Below are 20959 nucleotides of genomic sequence, written 5' to 3' on the forward strand. Positions count from 1 at the left end.
GAAACTGTATTCTTTCAAACACTGCCTGGCCCGGATAGTTCCAGTTCCTTATGGCTAGCTCTTACATATTGTTCTAACCCATTTCTAATATTCTGTGTAGCCCACGAGCTGGCTTACCAGGGAGGATCTTAACCTGCGTCTGTCTGGAACGGGAGAACCATGGCGACTCCTCACACAGCTTCTTTTTCCCAGCATTCTCCTCTGTCTACTCCGCCTACCTAATTTTCTATCCAATAAAATGGGCCAAGGCAGTTTCTTTATTAATAAGAAATCACTCCCACATCATGACATTCTGGTTCATGCTGGAAAAACAAACCGTCTCTTTCAGGAGGTCCTGCATTTAAATGGGGTCTGTGAGCAGTATGTTACAAATTGCTTAATGCATGACATAGGCCTGCTGAGTCCCTGGAGCTGGGGCAATATGTACAGATCAGAGAGGTGGTAAACATGTCTCTACCATGTTGGTCAGGGCAGAACAAACATTGGTCCTAACCATGCCCACTTAACACTTTAAAAAAATTAGTGTTCCTGGTCAGAAAATGATTACAGATATACAATAAAGACAGATTCAGATAAAAAAAAATCTCTGAATGGGTCACAGTGTTTGATAAATGTACATAGGCTTGAGAGAAAGAAGAAAAAAGTATAGACAGTTAAAAAATAAAATGAAGACTTTAATGAGACAGTAAAAGTAATATAAAGTATACAAACAGACATAGATTAAAGGAGAAACAGTAATAATATAAAAGCCACATAAAGATGAAAAATACACATAGAGTCTGGATTATGTACACTATTGTGTGTTCTTTAAAGTTTTTGACTGCAGAGAGACATTTGATTGTGGGGACTGCTAAGCTAAACCAACATATATTTTAAAGGTATCTTGACTTCAAAATTTAGGTCTAAGGATATAGTGCTTTGTAAATAAGAATCTGCTTTTGTTTCCATAGAAGATGAGAATCTGGAGATTCCTTTGAGGCTAATGTGGCTTGATGGACCGAGACACCCTAAAAGGATTCCACAACCCCCCAAAATACTTCACCCAATAAAAATTAGGAAGCATCTTGGAGAAAACTATACCCAAATTCCTAAATATTGTTTATAAACGTTTGTTTTCACTTGAAGGGTATATGCTATAGAGATGAATACTTTGCACTGGTATAGATCTTGGTATATTAATACAAATTTATGGTTGATTTTGTTACACTGGGTATATGTATTTCTGCTCTTGTTTAAGGTATTATGATTTTGCAACTCATTTAAAAATGTAATGAATAATTAAAATTACAGATTAATAGTCATCTATAATGTAGTCATATTAATTAGGTTTTCTAGATGTACAGAGATATATTTCAGTTAGACAGTCTTCAGCACTCCAAAGACCTACAGAATATGGCATTTAAAATGTTTTAAGAAGTTAGACTTTTCTCAACAATGAGACCTGTCTGCTTCTGGCCACAGTAATTACTTCAGAGAGGTTGGTGGGCACTGAAGAAACTCATTATGGAATTTGCCTTCAATGTTATAAGGCTAGTTATTTGAGCAAGAAACTGTTATTGCCTGGACTGCTTAATGGTACGCCGTATGACCTGGACATCCAGGATTCAAAGAAAAAATGACCGCTGAACTTGCCTAAAGGTGAGACAGTCTTTCAGAGTTCCTGTTTCATGAAAAAGTCTGCCAGACGTTCTGCAGGATACATATAAAACTGACTGACAAACTGCCAATATAAACGGACCTGTCTTTGAAAGTTCCTATTCCATGGAAAAGTCTGCTGGACATTATGGGCCTTTAGGCTGCCCCAATGTTATAGAAGAACTTTGGGTGACTGTCCAGACAGCAAGATGACTCTATCAATTCTATAGATTTGGAAGTTGCATACAATGTACTTCCTGTTAACTTAGGTAACATATCCTTCTGGTGTCTTTGACGGAGTTGACGAATAGTTATTTATAATTATATTTTTCTTATTTATGATAAAAGATAAGGTAGATAGAAATATTATAACTAATTCTTACATGATACCTGTCTTGTTATATTTGATTTTACTATGTTAAAAGTAAAACCTTCCTTTTTATTTAGACGGAAAAGGGGAAATGATGTGGGATTCCCCTCTGTATGCTACGAATATGTTTTATTACCATTGGTTATTAAAGAAGCTCTTTTGCCCAATGGCTTAGTAGAGCCAGGCAGGAAACCCAAATAAAGTTATAGAGAAAATGTAGGCAGAGTCAGAGCTATGCTATGCAGCTGCCAAAGGAGACAGTCATCAGAACTTTACCTGGTAAACCACATTCTCATGGTGATACACAGAATAATAGAAATGGGTTATTTTAGGATATAAAAGTTAGCCAGTAAGAAGCCTGAGCTAATATGCCTAGCAGTGTTGTAATTAATATATGTTCTGTGCAATTATTCAGGTCTGGGTGGCTGGGAATGAAAAACCAGGCTCCGCTTATACAATATATTTAAAACTAGCATTTGATAAGAAGTCTTCCACTTGATTTATGAACACTTGGCAAAGTTTCTTTTCCATTTTAGGTGCTTTCTCTTTAATTGTTTTTTTCTGCTTGTTTTTTTAATTGTTTAAAAGTTTTCTTTTCTGTACAGATTTTCAGATCTGTGAAATGCCATTTATTGATTGTTTATCTTATGTCCTGCCAGAGTCCAATTCACAAAGTTCTTTTTCTAGGCCTCTATTTTGAGTATCCTTCCTAATTATTCTCTAGGAGGTTCATAGTATCAATTATTATGTTAAAGTTCTTGATATATTTGAAGTTGAGTGTTGTGCAAGATAAAAGACAAGGATCTAGTTTCATTGATCTGTATGTATACAAACCTCACAGGCTCAGAGATCAACAATGAACAGGGGGTAGAGAGAACATAAGAATCAGAACACAAGAAGATCTGTGAAATGTCATCTTTGTGTATGTTACAGCCATTGCCAACACAAACTCACAGAAGCTGCAGGCGTCTCCACTGATTCAGCAGAAGACTGGTGCTGTAAACAATCAGTCATGAATCTGGCAGAAGGATCATGGTACAATATCCTGCCCTGATAACTATTGTTTACTGGGCAATCCTGAAAGAGGAGTCATTGTCTTTAACTGTATACGCTTTGGTGAACCACTGTGCCCAGCTCTGATAGAAAGTTCCAAACACAAAGTCATACAGAGTACTTTGTATAAATTTAGTGAAGCCACAAAACAAACAAAAGAGAAATGAATTTGGTAAAGTGATTGGTAAGGAGTGAGGAGAAGGATAGTGGATGAGAGTGATTAGGGTTTATTTTTTTACATATGTATGAAGATGTCAAACAAAAAATTCAATTAGTAAAATACAGAGGGAAGTATTAGCCATCCCACTAACTAGATTTGAATATTGATAATAATATCTAAAATGTTAGGATATAATAATAACAAGAGAAATAAAACTTGCCGAAAATAGTTTATGTTTTGTTCCAAAAATGTTTATTGGAAGGATATAATTTCGTCAAGGTTTTTTGTTTGGGCATTATGAACTTTTATTGATAGGTCTTACTTAAAGAAAATATCTCATGAGCAGGTACAAATATCCTTGCATGGTTATAATTGTAAACATTTGTTAACATATAACGAAAACAAATTTTAGACTTTCACTATTTATGTTTGTTGCTGAACAATTCTGTATTCTGTCTATTATGTTTTAAATAAATGCTGATTGGTCAGTAGCCAGGCAGGAAGTATAGGCAGGACAACCAGACAGGGAGTAGAGGTGGGGCAATGGGAACAGGAGAATTCTGGGAAGGAGGAAACCCATTCCTCCCCAGTCTGGTCCAGATACCAAAGAAGCAGGATGTGACCCGCCCTGTTGAAAAAGGTACTGAGTCATGTGGCTAACATAGATAAGAATAATGGGTTAATATAAATTATACAAGTTCATAAAAAGCCTGAGCTAATGGGCCAATCAGTTTATAACTTATGTAGACTCTCTATGTGATTTCTTTGGGACAAACAGCTGTGGGAACTGGGCAGGACAGAAACCCCAACAAGCAGGCCCTCATGTTACAAATGTCGCCAACGTATGGATAACTGCATCCACATAAAACCTGAAAGAGCTTTGGAAGTAATTCTAGACAGAAAAGAATAGAGCCTGGATGTCCGAGTTCTACATCCAGAACAGATTCAAGACTGCTGCCTGAGATGATCGAGACTCACAGTATATTCCAGTCAGGACTTGATCATAATTCTAAATTTTCTTTAGGTCCCCATAAGATTATCAGCACTTCCAACCAGCAGAAAGTAGCATGGAATACTATGCCCACATTCCCAATAAATGGACTATGGATATTTTCCTTTGTTTAAAAAAAAGGTGTGTGTGTGGGGGGGGGAAGTGGTGTGAGACAATTCTGTTTTCTGTCAATTATGTTTTAAATAACTGCTGATTGGCCAAGTAGCCAGGCAGGAAGTATAGGTGGGACAATCAGACAGGAAGTAGAGGTGGGGTAATGGGAACAGGACCAGTCCTGTCCAGACACCAAAGAAGCAGGATGTGACCTGCCCCATTGTAAAAGCTACTGAGCCATGTGGCTAACATAGATAAGAATAATGGGTAAATATATGTTATAAGAGTTCATAAGAAGCCTGAGCTAATGGGCCAATCAGTTTATACCTTATGTAGACTTTCTGTGTGATTTCTTTGGGGCAAACAGCTGTGAGAACTGGGCAGGACAGAAACCCAAACAAGCAGACCCTCATGTTACATATGTTTGCTATGTTAACTTTTCATTATGATATGTATATAAATATGGTTTTGTGGAGTGCCGTTCATCCCACAGGATATATTTTTTTTAAATTGTTTTTATAAATTTTAGGTGATTTCCAAATTCTGTAAGATATTCAAAGCTTAAGAATATATTTCTCACAGAAGGAAAATTTTAACAGAGAGTGGGCAGAATCTCTAATAGCTCATCATCATGTATTCCAAGTATCAGTTCATGTCAGGTGTAAACAACTAAGGGAATTCTAAAGGAAAATGCTAGGAAGAAATGATACAGCACAAAAGTATTTCAGCCATCACTTGTATCAATTGTATCTCCTATCTGTGCATTATCAAGGCATCTTCCCGTACACTGAGCCAACTCTTTGATTTGTATCAAAGGTCTCACTTGCAGTCTTTCTTCTCTTCTACTTTCTTTTCAGTCTCTGACTCTTCAAATAGTTTCCATGCTTAGGGAGCTAGCTCAGCAGGGCCTCATTATCACAGAGCTAATTTGAACTCCCTTTCTCTTTAGAATCACCAGGTGTAAGAAATGGCAAGCCAGAACCTCCATCTTATTCTGTTATCCAATTTACCGTCCAAATCAGAGAATAAGTGGAGGATGCTAGTTTCATCCTGCAGCCCCTGCTACTTTGTAATACTTCTGCAATAAATGACTCAATATTGGAAGACATGATATGTATAACAGTAACCTTGCAACTTCTATAAAGACTTGCAAACAATCTCTTCTCATTTGAGCTATTCTCAAGGATTTCGATGATTCATTTTCTAATTCTTCAAGTATTTTCAGGATACCCTCACATTGATATTGTAGAGGCCATTCATCAAATAGACATACCACCCCATACCACATGGAAGAAGATGGTTTCGCGGGGATACTCCATCTCATGATGGTACAACCTTAGTTGTCTCTGTGCCCAGAGCAAAACTCCCACTGTAGCAAGAAGGTGCATTAGCATATATCATAAGAGGATGATTGCCCACATGAATTACATCACCCCCACACAATACAGCCTCCAGGCAAGGGGCACAAACCACAACTTCCAAGTTCATATTTGTTTACGTAATAACCTACATTGGGTGCCAATTTTTTATTTTAACTTTTCCCAGTATTATACAAACATCTATTCTCTGCAGACAGGGAACAGGTGACAAAACAAAGGGAAATTCCTCCAAAGTCCAGTGTAGTAAACCAATGAGATTACTGTGTTTTCTTACAGATAGTTGGAAAGGGGTTATTTATAGAAGTATGGGTGACCCTCAAACAGTTGCATCATTGCAATGTACCAACCCATGATGGATACTGACATCACAGAAGCTGTATCATACTATGAAACTTTCATTTAACCTTTTGCCTTGTATGTACTCTAATATCTCTCATGATCATTTGTATCTGTGCTAAGCAGAAAGTTTTAACAGGCCAAGGTTTGTGACATGTAATTGTATTTTCTTTTACTAAAGAATGCCACTATCTCCATTATAATCATGATAGACCCTGCTACAAAAGTATTGCCTTGCTAATTAGTGCCCATGGCTGACTGGCCAATGTACTCACTAGTTCAACATGTCCTACCAGTCTTTACTCTATAGTAATACCCATATTGATATTGTGTAAGTTCAAAGACTCACAAACAGCAAAAATATACAAATATGTGAAAGGGATGATAAGGGAAGAAGGAACTAGTCAACATGAGAGGTAAATAAAAAGGGATAGTCTGAGAGTAATCAAAATGCAATATCCAAATATATGAATTTGTTTAAAAAATTTAATAAAAGTTACAAATAATAGTAAGAACTTTTCTAAAACATTCTGAAAGTCAGATTTTTTTTTTTATTGCAAATCACTTTAGAGAAGTCCAGTTATATATCATTTTACAGTTAGGAGTGTTTCAACAAATCTTTATGAAACTAGAAGGTTAATTTCCCCCAAATAATGATAGCTCTATGAACAATTTCTTCTTTGCAAGTAAACACAACCATTTTTCAGCCCTATAATCAGTATGCATCTATTTAGATACTTAACTGCAATGTGCTCTGGTTCATTAGGTGGCTACTGTTGTGTCTCAGTCTAGTTAAAATTTCACAGCAAGTTAATCTGTTTTATTACAAATGAGAATGCAAGTGATAATGCCCTTACCATTTGCCAAATACAGGGTTAACAGTACTTGCAACAAATCAATAAGGACATTTAAAAAGAAATTGTAATTCTAAAACCCAATCATTTTTACTCATTGATGACTTCATTTTATGTGTCATTTATGACTTTTACAACCCTGTTCCTCTTTGTGTGTTTCATTCACATCCCATCAAAACCAGCTGCAGCTGCTGAAAAGCACTGCAGAACTGTCCAGATTCAAATAGCAAAGGAGAATTTCTGAAATCAGCATACTAACACATAATTAAATCCTTATTTTTCCGAAAATTAGTAAAATTATCTTTAAACATAACTCCAATTCTAACAAGCATTTATGTAGTCCAATGGTTAGAAATAAACAACAAAAGCACCATTATGAGAAATAACTTACCATTTCCTTATTTAGAGGTGGATCACAAATGGTTAAAGAAGACATACATCATCTTAAATAATTTTCAATTATATTGATTATTCAGACAGACAGTAGAAATTCTTAGAAGATTTAGTTTTTACAGGGTTTAACAAAGGAAGAATTTGTAAAATTTACTTGGTTAGCATTAAAGTATCAATAATTTTATTAAGATCATGTACTTCATCTCCATATACTTTTACTTCTTTGAGTGTGGTAGTATACCCAGAATATTTCTGTCATTTGATTATATGCAAGTGCACATGTGATTCACTGCTTTTTAATTATGACTAACACATTTTGACTTTTTTATTCTGATACTTTATCATATTGATTCTTTAAAGCATATAATGGAATAACGTAATGCGTAACTTGCCTTTTTACTTTGATTTTGTTTGAGTTAATGTTAATCTACGAATGATTTTCTAAAGGATTAAATGGCATTTCACTATTTAGGAGTAGTGTTTGGAAGTTTATCTGAATGCTAGTCATTCTATTCAGGTATTTGTCCTGATATTTTATATGTGGTTGATATGATCTTTCTCTGTTTTCATCAACGTTCTACAGAAACAGAACAGCTTGAAACTTGACACGTTAAATAAAATAAAGAAGGGGAGATAAAAAGGTTTGTTCATTGTTTCTGCTCACTTAGGTTACTACTAATTCTAGGGTATAATTTGATATCTAGACAATTGATAGTTAAAGTAATAAAATCAGTATATTTTATCAATCTTCATAAATTCATGTTAACATTCAGAATATGTCTCACAATCATTTTTCACAAACTTAGAAGAAAATAGCATAGGAGTCTATCGGGTAAAAATAGAAAAAAAGGGCCAATTGGTAATTGTGAATATCCCTATTCTAGGATTGGACTTATGAATATGTATGTATATATGTATTTAATAATTTATGAAAAAATAACCCTTATCTTTTACCTCTGCAGGTGGCTTAGTAATCTACAACTAAGGAAGCATACTTTAGATATTAGAGGATTTCATTTCTTAGTTTTGGAGTGATAATATCAATTCTAAATTGGAAAAGACAACATAATATTGTGCATCAGAAATACTACCAGAATTGGAGTGTAGGTGGAACATACCATCATGGAAGATCTAAAATGTTCTGCATGCTCTAAATGTGTAACTTATGTGAGGCTAGGATAAAGGGCCCTCTCACCTCTCCTGTGTGATCAACTTATCCCGGAAGGGGATGACAGATTAAGGGAATCAACTGCAATATCTGTTCATGGCATATAAATGGGCTCAAGTGGCAGAATGCATATTCAGTGGAAAATGCATGCCTTCTAAATTATGTTGTGGACTTGGAACTCTGCCACCCACCCAAACAAATAAATAAAGACAAACAACTCTCCTCTTGGATACAGTGTATCTTCATCTCATGTCCTAAAAGATAGTAATAGCTTTGTTTTTCTATAGAACAGTTAGAATAAGATTTAAGTAGTGATTTTCAGTAAAAAAAAAAAAATCACAAAAAAACCTGTGTTGACTAATTTTAATGCCAGATGTTCACATGCTAATGCCACTGCCTTATGACCATTTCCTATCAATTCATTAATTGCCAGCTGCTCAGCCAAACTAGAAACACAGCTAAGCAGATGATATTGGTAAACAGCCAAAAAACTGCTTCCTACTTAAATTCCTTAGATTTATCAGAGAAAACTATGGCACAAAGACATTGCAAAGCTTCTGACAACTGCAGAAAATAATATAGAAGACACCAGGGTCTCAAACTGGTATGTACCTACATATGGGTCATGATTTTTCCCTTCAGAATTTTGCCACATATAGTAATATATAACACCTGCCAAGCTAATGATCATAATACAATTTTTAATTCATGTTGTGGTTACATTACTTATATGCTACAAATGCTAATAGCTGAGCTGACACTAAAAGGATCTGAGCCAGAACTAAAATGTACTATGTGTTTGGCATAGTAACATTTCCAAATTAGTTTCTGACAAAATAACAAGAACAGCTATGGCAATCATTTGGTTGAAACTATTATCTTTTCCACTTGTGGAATTGAAGCATGTATTGCCGATTATTTACACTGAAAACAATTGCCCAAGCTTAATAAACATTAAATTCTTAACCTTAATACAAATACTTTTTGAGTTGCTCACAATTCGTATTTCTGAGAGATGGAAAGCCAGTCGTTGTTATATGGCACACAGATACCTAACGTCAAAACAAAAGACTAAATAGCACAAATGAAAACATTTAATGATTATTTAAGGTAAATTAGCACTGATGTCAATTTTTCTTTATTTTTTGATTGACCTTTTCAAACATCTATATAATGAATTTTAGTGGTTTTTAACCCATGTTCTCTGGGAAAGGTGCAGATCTACTTTCATATTGGTATGTGTGTCTTTGGACTGGGGAAATGGATCAACAGTTAAAAGCATATACTTCTTTTTTAGAAGATCCAAGTTTTGGTCGAAGTTCCTAGATCAGATAGAATACAACTGCCTGTAACTCCAGTTTCTGCTCTTTTTAGGCAGCTGCCTGCATATACCTACACAGACACAGACACACACAGACACACACACACACCTATAATGAAATCTTAAAACTGTGTGTATCCTTTTCTAGTTCCCAACTACATAGAACCCACTTATTTTTTAATCAAAGCACAAGCAACCACCAAATTACGAGAGAAGGACACATCAATGAAAATAAGCCTAATGGATGAGCAATTTGTAACCACATACTTACTAATAAGGGATCTCTCATAAAAACCTCTTCAAAGAGAAGTTATTCTCTTTGAGTCTAGTTATAAATCATATTAGTCATAGCTATTTGATGTGGGAGGTCCTTCTGTCTATGTGTTGCTCTTATTGGTTAATGAATAAAGAAACTGCCTTGGCCTGTTGGTAGAGCAGAGCATAGGTAGGCAGGGAAAACTAATTGGCATGCTGGGAGAAAGGAGGCAGAGTCAGAGAGAAACACTATGGAGCCACCAGAGACAGATGCTAGGAATTTTACTCGGTAAGACACTGCCATGTGGCAATACACAGATTAATAGAAATGGGTTAAATTAAAATAAGAGTTAGCCAATAAAAAGCTATAGCTAATGGGCTAAGCAGTGATTTAATTAATACAGTTTCTGTGTGGTTATTTTGGGGCTAAGCTAGCTTTGTAGCCAGGATCAACAAGCAAACTCCTTACAACAGCTATTACCATATGGCTTATAAAACATAATAAATTAACATTACCTAATACACACTAAGCACTATATACCAAGCATTGTTTCAAGCATGTTTACAATTTTGTATCATTTAACATTATGTTAATGCTCCAAAGTAGGTATAGTTACCATCTTCATTTTATTGCAAACTAAGACAAAAGGAGATTGACTAATTTGACAAGAGTCACATGATAAAGACTGACAATAGCAATGTTCATATTCACACAAATAGCTATTATGTTATACAGTCTTGTAAAAAACCTATTTATGATTAAGTCTTATTTAACAAGCAAAGTACAATGACTAAACTCCTAAATTAAAATATTCAAGTCAGGTTTTGGTCCTATATCTATTTTATTTTCATATTTTTTTTCAAGTTTTATGTAGCTATTATCCCTGAGGTGAAACAGTCCATCCTGGAATATTAAGGCTTTAAAGACTCATGAAAGAAAGAAAACTCATGAAGTTCCTAATGTAAGATTAGAAAAGCTACTTCCAAAGGATACATAAGTAGTAATGACACTGTTGAGAACAGATTCTTTGATGAACTTGTCTGTTTGATAAACTGTGAAGGGGGCTTCATAGTTAGAGCTTTCTTCAATTGTGACTAATGCTGTGACTAATTGCAGTAACAACACTGACTTTAAATCACCTATGCTCCTAATAAGTAACTCCTCAAGTGCACTTCTATAAATCAACCCAATAAATGTAATGGTTCCTTAAGCAAGATTTTGCAGATAATTTGATAATTTATTTGGTTCTTTGGGGGTGACCACCCTACCTGAGATAAATAAACATTTTTGTTTGCATCTCCTGAGGAGGAACATCACACAACACAGATAGTGCCCAAAGACAACCTAACAGAACCAAAGATTAAATTTGCTAAGAATGGCTACATCCCCCCCCGCCCCAAATAGGTGTTGGTATATCCAACTGGTGGTGATCATTCTTAGGGGGTAGTGTCTCCCTGGACCATCTCAACCTGTCTACCTTTCCCCGCATGGTATAGGATGATGTGCTTCCTTGTTCCAATGGTTGCTGTATTCTCTGACTTGATTAACCACATTAGAGGGTCATGTGGTCTTCAATAGAACCCCTAGATAATACCTTCTTCTTTATGATTGGAGTTATACACCTCCTTGTAGTATAGTTTAACACATTAGTATTAGGAAGCTTTGACAATGAACAGACTGATAATTAGAGAATATTCTGCAGTCCTTAAGAGTAGTACAAGTAAGACAAAATTTCAGGTAAACACTGCAGCAGTTTCGACTGTATGGCCACTATACTGCAAAATATTATGTGTAATTGGGGTTAATATGACAGCCTGTTGGCACTTACTCATTGTATTAGGAAGAGATTATAAAGGGGAAAAGTAATATGAGTAGCATACTAAAGTGTTAATCGTCAGGTCCTAAAACTTGAAACTTATAGGAAGAGTTGGATAGTAAATAAGGAGAGAGAAAAAGGTAAAAATGTTGGACAATTCTCCTCACATATGATCTATGTAATAGAAGGAAGGGCAACCTATGTTTGAACATACAGATGGGTGCCTTAATAATGGCACAGTAATACCAGGAGTGTTCCACATCTGAAGTGTTTAAATTGAGAACTTTTAAATAGAAAATGAAAGAGTCTCTCATGACCTTGGGTATAGAGGCAGACAAAATCGATCTGAGAAAAGAAAATAAATAATGAAAATACTCATTCCTCATTGAAGACAAAGGCTTCATAATCTAAGGCAATGCAAGGGGGAAAAGGTCTCTGAATGACTGGCTAATATGAGTCATTAGGAACATTTGATTTTTATTTTGTGAAAATTAGAGACTAGAAGATAAAGGAGATAGATTGAAATTATGAAAAGACCTGGACGTGAGGTCCCTGACCCTCATGGGTATATGTAAACAAGAGTTAAGAAATAAGTTAATTCAACTGGATACTTGGAACTATGAGTTTTAGTGGTTTTCTTGATCCCAATGATAGAATATCATTATTTATTATTATTATTAATTATTATTATATAGGTGAAGCTTTGGTAAATATGAGTGATTTAGTCTTTTGTGAAATTTGGCACAATCAGGAAAAAGATAAGAAAATAGAAAGCCAAGCAACAAGGTTTGTCTGGATCTCTTGAAAGCAAATATGGCATGACCTGCACTGAGCTGGATTTAGAGGAAATATTACCGAAAGAAAAATCTGTTCTTTTTAACTTAAGACTTTATACGTAAATAACAGTTAATAAGTGGTATGAATGATAAAACAGTGCAAATTTAAAGGATTAACCTTGTGCCAGTAAGCTTTGTTCATCTTCCTACTTCAGAAAGATACATTGAAATTGTTCATTTAGTAGATGAATCTTTCAGAAATTTTGTCTAAGGAAGAGGTTCCAGTGAAAGTCACAGCAGAATTCCATACTCTGTCAGACCCAAGATTCCAGCAGAGTGACAGTCACAGCAGGAAAGAGAATTAGCTCATTGTGTCTAGGCTCTGTGCCAAGTCAAGCAGCTTGAACAGGGCCCACTAAGCCCATCAGGATTGGACATAGGCATCAAAAAGAGGCCTAAAGCAGCACCCCAGGATAAGGAAGCTGGATGGCTCACAAAAAAATGATTTGAGATTATAGAAAGCCTAATATGATAAGAGCTGTCATTCATACTGCTATACCTAATATTGTTCTTTTAATGAACAATTCATACAAGTCATGGAATCTTTTTCATGCTGTTTCATGCTGTATTAAACTATGTTGATGTGTTTGTTTAATATCTCCTTAGTTGCTGACCCCTGGTATCAACTGAAATCTATTTGGATTGGATGGTGGTCACCCTTCCTAAGGCTTGCCCATACCTCCTGTGAAAATTTTTATTTCATGGAAAGTAAAATTTTACCTTAAAGGTGTTACAGATTTGAAAAAGCATCTGGCCTAATAGTAGAAACAGAAACAGAAACTTGAAGAGTTTGAGATAATATATTCCATGAGGGTAAGAAAAGGAACATGGAGAAGCCACCGTGCTTTGAAATTAAACTAGGGATATATCACATCCTTAATAATAACTCTTATTTTGCTTGATGGATATAATACTAGACTGTGTTCTCAACATATACCTTTGCATCCATAAATCAGTACAGCTCCCAGTCCTTACCAGAGACATGTCTTATTGAAGCAGATAGTGGTTAATACTGAGACTCAACACAACTGGTTAATGAACAGAAAATATGTGTTTTGGGATGTTTGGCCAAAATTTGACATATTTTACAAACATCACCACCATGTGACTATGGGGCAGAAAGACTGAAGGTGCCAGAAGTTGGAAAAGACTGCTGAATAACAGTTGTCTTCTGGATATTGCAAGATTGTTGCCTGATGAACTCACAGCAGTGGTAGGTGCCTTCATAAGATGGAGAATATCAAATATCAAAATTTCATCAAGGAGAGGAGAGTCTTTTGAAGGCCCAAAGCCTAGGTACAAAGATTCTGGGAACTGGGGGAAGGAGAGCCAGTTTTCTCTATGAATGTCATCTGTGGTGGGTTATCCATGCTTTAATAGCTAGTCCTACTCCCGTGCAAATACAAAGAACTAATGAGACTCAGTATATTTAAAAAAAAAAGGACATGAAGTTGGAAGAGAATATGGTTGAGGTAGTCTTAGAGGAATTGGAGAAATAGAAGGTAGATATGAACAAAACACACTATATAAGCATGAAATTCTAAAACACTTAAAATAAATATTTAAAAAAAACACTACTGACCAAGGAAAGTTAATTAAGGTTATTATCACTGCTACGTTTTGAATTCATAACAGTTAGTATGTAAGTGACTCTTGCTCATGATGAAATATCCTTTGGATATAGAACATTGGGACATCAAGCTTCCTCCCTACTGGCTAACTTTCAAAGTAATGAGGGATTTCTTCAATGTTGTTCTTCTAGAATTATGGTCAATAGTTCTAATGCAAACTCTGTGTGATACACTGTTAAAATGTCAAATAAGATGTGCCTGTTGGTATAACAATGGCTGGAATTTCATGAATTGTAGGAAACTTTAAGAAAATCTTTCTAAAGAGATTCATAGTCCATTTCTCAGTACATAACTCTAGTCTTTCACTATAAGTTAGAACAAAAGCTTGTGAGTAGGGTAGTCAGTCATAGGTCCCTATGAAGAAAGAGCTGCTATTAATTAAGTTACATATGTGTCAAATTTCCTTCTAGGCATTTAAATTTGTGCCCAAAAATTACTATTTCTATCAGCTTCAATCAGTTTTGGGGACCAAGTACTTTTTCAGTGAGTGGTATACTGCAGAAACCCTAAGAACATATGACTTGCTGTGACATGGCAGTTAATAGTGAGGAAGAAGGTATAGGTAGGATGCCCGCCCATGCGGAGAGTAGGAAGGTGGAGGAATTTGGGGCCAGGAAGTAAAAGAGATGTCAGGGAGACACCAGGGCCCAGTCAGCCAGACACAGAAGGAAAGTAGGGGATACAAAATGAAAGAAAGGTAAAAATTCTCATAGCAAAATGTAGCTGACTAGAAACAGGTTCATTTACAAGAGCTAGTGGGACAAGCTGAAGCTAAGGTCAGCCAACATAATTAATAATAAGTTACTGTGTCTTTATTTTGGAGGTGGTTGGTGGCCCAAAGAAAATTCCAACTACAATTCCTAACTACAAGGTCCTAAAGAAGAATAATACAACAAGGCAGAGATATGCACTCATTTGCACACATTAATAAATTACTAAATTATGTTTACTCTCTGTTCAAATTGACAATAACAAAGGCAATAATAATCAGCAAACTCTCCTTTCTGAACAATCACAAGGCTAACGGAAGTACACAGGTTGATATGTGCTTCCTTTTTAACCATTTATTTGTTCATTAATATGTTGAATGGTGCTTGTGTGTCTGTCTATGTGTTTGTGTGCGCGTGTGTGTGTGCGCACGTGTGTGTCACAGAACATAGAGGTCAGGAGAGAACTAAAGAGAGTTGGTTCTCTTCTTCCAACATGTAGGTCTTAGTCACTGAATTTAGGTAATCTGGTTTGGCATAAAAAAATCCAACTCACTTAGCCATCTTATTAGGCTACCAGTTTTGTTCTTAACTAGACTTATTGTTCATTTTTGAAAGATAACTGATGATTTTGGACTTTTTATCTACACTGGTTAATGTAGTTCAAGTTAATAAACATTTCTGTAATGATTGAAATCTTGTTTGTTTTTACTTCCTAATATATTAGCCACAAATAAAATGTAGTTGTTGACTAATTAAACTGAGACTAATTGCAACTGAGGAATTTTGGAATTCATCATGATTAATTGAAATAGCAACATGTAGCAAGTGTTCACTATGTCAGTTATCTGAGATATAGTTGGAATATTCTGTGAAGCTAAAATTTATTAAAAATATTGAGTCCATAGAACTGAAGAAATCGATTCAGAACAATAAAAAAAAAAAAACTCTGTTCACAAGTCCAATACTTCAAAACAAATCTATAACTTCTTTTCCCTTTTGGGAGGAAGGAAACTTTTTCACACTGTGGCGGACATATTTATATAAATTGAAGAAAATGGTTCAAATCCTATTGTATCCAATCATCTAACAAAATTGAGGTCATTCTTTGTTAAAGGACTAGGTATAAATTAAATTCATAATCAAATTGCTTATTCCTTTTTGAAGATTTTGCAAAATTTTAATATTATGTTTTCCTACAAATGGATAGGCAAACAGATTGGATGTGTTTGTTTCTGTTTAGCTTAAGGAACATTCAGGAATTAACCTAGAAGGGCTAGTTTGCAAAAGATTTCATATTTTTAAAGCTTTAAGACAAATGTGTTCTGTTGAAGCCTATTCCTCCAAAGTCAATGTTAAATATTTTGTAATTTTGGGATTTAATTGCTTTACTTTTAGAGAGCATGGAATTAATCATGCTGGGAATATTTGTGTCATGAAAATTGACTTAAGTCAAGGTGTGTGTTTGTGTGTGTGATCAGTAGAACAAGTTTTGCTTTTAAGAGATGGTTTCCTGGTGCGCCATTGAATAATAGCTCAAATATTAGAGCTAGAAACCTGAACTTGTAAATCAATGATAGGAATCAAGGCTCTCTTACTTGTGTAAAATATTCAATGTAATTTGACTAAGCACATAGAACATTCATAATTAAATACACTAAATGTCATGGTCAATTCAATTTGTAAGCATTCAAAAAGCCAAACATGCATTGTAACAAGATGAAAATAATGTATATGTGTGTGTGTGTGTATGCATATATATTCTGGAAATGACACTTGTCTCTACCCCATAACATTCAATGCTCTATTTTTGAGATTATAAAATATTACAATATTTCTCCTTTCCCTTCATCCTTCCCAGAACTCTCATACACACTCATTGCTATCAAATTCATGGTTTCTCTTTTTATAAATTGTTACTACATTCATATGTGTATTCATTTTAAGAAACTTGAACATTGGAGACAATTACAGCATATTAACTTATTATCAGTTTGTAAACATAGAGATAAGAATAAACTGGAAATTAATATATACAGTTTGGCAAATATTTTGTGAATTTTCATGAATTGAGTAAAATTAAGTTCACTGGCTTTTTGAAACTTATTCACTCATTATACATATCAAATGTTGATATTTATCTGTATTTCAAATTGATTCTATTAATTAATAAACCAAAAGGTTTTTATGAAGGAAGCCACTGATATATTACTGAAAATAAAGTAAATTTGTCATAAAGAAGGCAAATTTCATACTTAAGACATTTATTTCCATATATTAAATGTTTATATATATGATTATGTATAATTTGGACAAATGATGAATTTAATTTAGACATTTTGTAAAACAATGAGGAACATTTATTTAAGTATATTTGGTTAAACTTCTAGCAGAAATTATTCTATGAATATAATCGAAGAAATGTGGCTTTATTCTAATAGTTTCTACATCCTCAAGTATTATTATAATAAAACTTCTCAATATGTATGCTTGCCCAATGCCCCCACAATATAACAGATTGAACTTTAAGTGTGTGTTTCACAAAAACAAGTTCTTTCCAAGCAATTTCTTTTAAAATAAAGATGAACGTTCAAAATGTACCTTCTTGTATTTTGGTATCATTTTACTAACTTTCTATATTTTAATAGCATTTCTTAACTTTTTGTGATGTTGTTTCTTATTAGTAGCTCTACAGTTTCAAAATAATAGAAGTTTATTCAATTGTTTTTAAGTAATGTGTTTGGGCATTTTGTTTACAAAAGCAACTGTAATTCTCAGACAAAACTGTGAAAAATTCAAACAAATAAGACAATCAACACATTCAGAGCTATATACAGTAAACAGACTTCCATTTGACTGAAATATATAAGACTTTATAAAAATGATCACTTTCCAAGTTGAAGTTCATCAACTGTAATGATTTCCTAACATTATATCACTACTTCTCCGAGTTTGATCTCATATATATCTCCTCTGAATTCCTCTATTTTATTTGGCTATTTTCATATATTATCCATTAGTTTGTCTTAATAAAAGTTAATTTGAGAACTCATTTACCTCATATTTAGGCTGTGAATTCTTGTATGTCTGAAAGTATATCTTATCCCTTTCCTTTACTGATCACTATATTTGGGGTAAAATATTTGTTAAATAAATGAAGAGAAGGAACTAACTAATGGGATTGACTGATTGACTCTTCTTTGAACATCCTGTAAACTCTTATATCATCTCCTCATCAAAAGAAAATACATATTGGAAGGTATAGTTTATTTGCTATTTAAAATAGAAGATCAAAAGATGAGTCAAAATAATAAGAAACAGTAGTAATTATAACGTATGATTTGTTTCTCATTAGCTAGTTACCGCAAAATTTTGAAAAATTATGACATGTGATTTTGACTGTTTAACAAAGTATTATAACTTCTTAATGTTTGTTGGGCTTTTCATTTTATGTATGCATGTATACATAGACATATACATATATAGTCTGCTTGCACAATTGTGCATGCATTTGTACATGTGCATGCACAGGTGTGCATTTGCCTGTGTAGCTCAGGGCATGTGATCAATTGTCTTTCACCGTTTCTTTCCTCTTACACTCTACAGCAGTGTCTCACAGAATAAGATGCTCACTTATAGTCTAGAATGATTGGATACCATGCTCCTTAGCTATGGCTATCTTTACCCTGTCAGAGCTTGGTTGACAAAGCTACATGACAATGGCTGGCTATTTTATGTGGTGTTGGTTATCTGAACTAAAGTCTTCATGCTTGGGGGGGGTAGCACATTATCAACTGAGCCATTTACCCAGCCATACTGTATTGATTTTAACAATTTTTTTTTCATATTATCTCTAGCTATCCAATGGATAGATACAAAAATTACTGTGATTTTCAGTTACAATTGAAGTAATACATTTAGGAGTGTGAAGTATTGTAATTCAGGTCATTCAATCAATCAGTGGCAAACTAGAATTGGGACCAAAGCCTGCCTGAATATAACTAAAGTACAGTGAAGAATACCTTACAATTTTTCTCAGACTTAATAAAATGTACAGTGGTTTTGCATAGCCTCATCCCACAAATGAGAATGTGTATTACATAATCCTCCACCCTGTGTTTACTTTGGCTGCACATCCTATATGCTGTGCATTTGATTTCAAAACACAAGACTTGAATAAAAGAGAGATCTGTGGCAGTAGAAAGAAAACAAACCCAAACAATAGCAAAACATGACAGGCCTATTAAGAAACCAAATTAAAAATCACTGCACAGTAGTGGAGTCAATAATCTATGTGTTATAGCTGACAATTTAGTAGTACTGCTGATACTTATCAAAGCTTGTATATAATCAATACCTTTGTTTTCTTCAGAATAATGATTCCTACCTTTATAACAGAGGCACCAGCTCTGGAGAGTGGACTGTGAATCTGAGCTGCAGCAGCCATGTTGGCAATAGTATTGAGATGATTCATTTGATTCATTGCCATGGCAACTGATGCAGGAGGTAAACTGACTGGAAGTAGGGGATGAGGCATCATCATAAATGGCAGATCCAGACCTAAAAGAGACAGTGTTCATTAAAGTTGTTACATTATGACACTAAGAAGGTTTTCTAAAGCATCTTTATTCACTATTAGCATTTTATAGTTGTTTTAGTATACAGTAACATTTTGTGCCATCAATTGTATCAGTAGGATTTTACAATGCTTAAAATATACCAAAAATCTCTCTATGTTCACATATTTCCTATTATTTCACTTTCTTTAACAGATTTATTAGGTGAGTTAATAAGGCAAGACACATATTACCCAAGGTTCATATTATTAAAGAAAATAATGCTTTAATAAAAGGAATGCTTATAATTACAATTTGAAATCTTTGTTAATAAAGAATAAATATCATGCTAAAATAAAAACTCCTTTCCATTTTAATAGTAAATGTCAATGCTTTTTAATATTAGCAGGATTTCAATGCTTTCTACTGTAAATTGAAATAATGTTCATATGTTTTATATATCTTAAATAATAACTCAATATTATGAATTTTACTTTTAATAGTCATACATGTCATTAGGTAAACTGTTACAAACTAAAATAGTTGTTTATGGACTGCTTCTCATGCTGGCAGAATTTAAAACCATCATTAAACAGATGCAAGATATAGTTAGACTAGCTATGTGGATGTTAGCATTTTATTTACAAAAACTGTATTTACAAATTGTTTTGCTACATTACTCTTCCTATTTTGGATAAAGCTCAGAAAACAATATTGTTAACATATGTTCTAATATATCATTACCTTTTAAAACAACTTTTTATGAGCTATGGAAAGATTATTATGGACAGGACTCAAACTGATCCTACTTACTATTACAAAATACTAACATCTAGTTTTTCTTCTTTGACACACTTTCATTTTTTTCTTCTCATTTCGTAACAAAAAGGGAGCAAGAAAAAGTGTTTTCAGAAGACCCTGATATCTAATTTATTAAAATACTACTAGTGATAATACTATCATTCAAACATGTGATTTAGGAAGCCATTTCATCCCACTCTGTGTATATGTACATTTTACCTAAAATTTTAAATTGAAATGCAACTTAATTAGAGGCTATGAGTAAGAAGTGGTGAGTTATTTGAGGTCTGTCTTCTGAATCTGAGTCTAATGGTTGATTTAAACCTATTAGAAAGTACTTTACAGAAGCTTCTCAGTCTCAGTAGGTCCCATTTATTCAATGAGGCCCTTACTGTCTGTGCTGCTGGGGTTATACGTAGGAAGTGGTCTCCTGTGCCCACGTGTTGTAGAGTACTTCCCACTTTCTCTTCAATCAGGTTCAGTGTGTTTGGACTGATATTGAGGTCTTTCACCCACTTGGACTTGAGTTTTGTGCATGGTGATAGATATGGGTCTATTTTCATTCTTCTACAGATTGACATC

The 20959-nt window shown here is 34.2% G+C and overlaps 1 protein-coding gene across 1 annotated transcript in view; it reads right to left on the reverse strand.

The window, feature by feature from the left end:
- The window catches only part of Dach2 (dachshund family transcription factor 2), a 537829-nt gene that overhangs the window by 95455 nt on the left and 421415 nt on the right, over positions 1–20959 (reverse strand). The window contains exon 6 of the mRNA XM_050130221.1: positions 19408–19580. Coding sequence (XP_049986178.1) covers positions 19408–19580 — 173 coding nt within the window. The remainder of the gene's footprint in view (positions 1–19407; positions 19581–20959) is intronic.

The sequence above is a fragment of the Alexandromys fortis genome, unplaced genomic scaffold, assembly GCF_014885135.2.
Source record: "Alexandromys fortis isolate MF-2015 unplaced genomic scaffold, M_Fortis_MF-2015_v1.1 scaffold_230, whole genome shotgun sequence".
Lineage (NCBI taxonomy): Eukaryota > Metazoa > Chordata > Mammalia > Rodentia > Cricetidae > Alexandromys > Alexandromys fortis.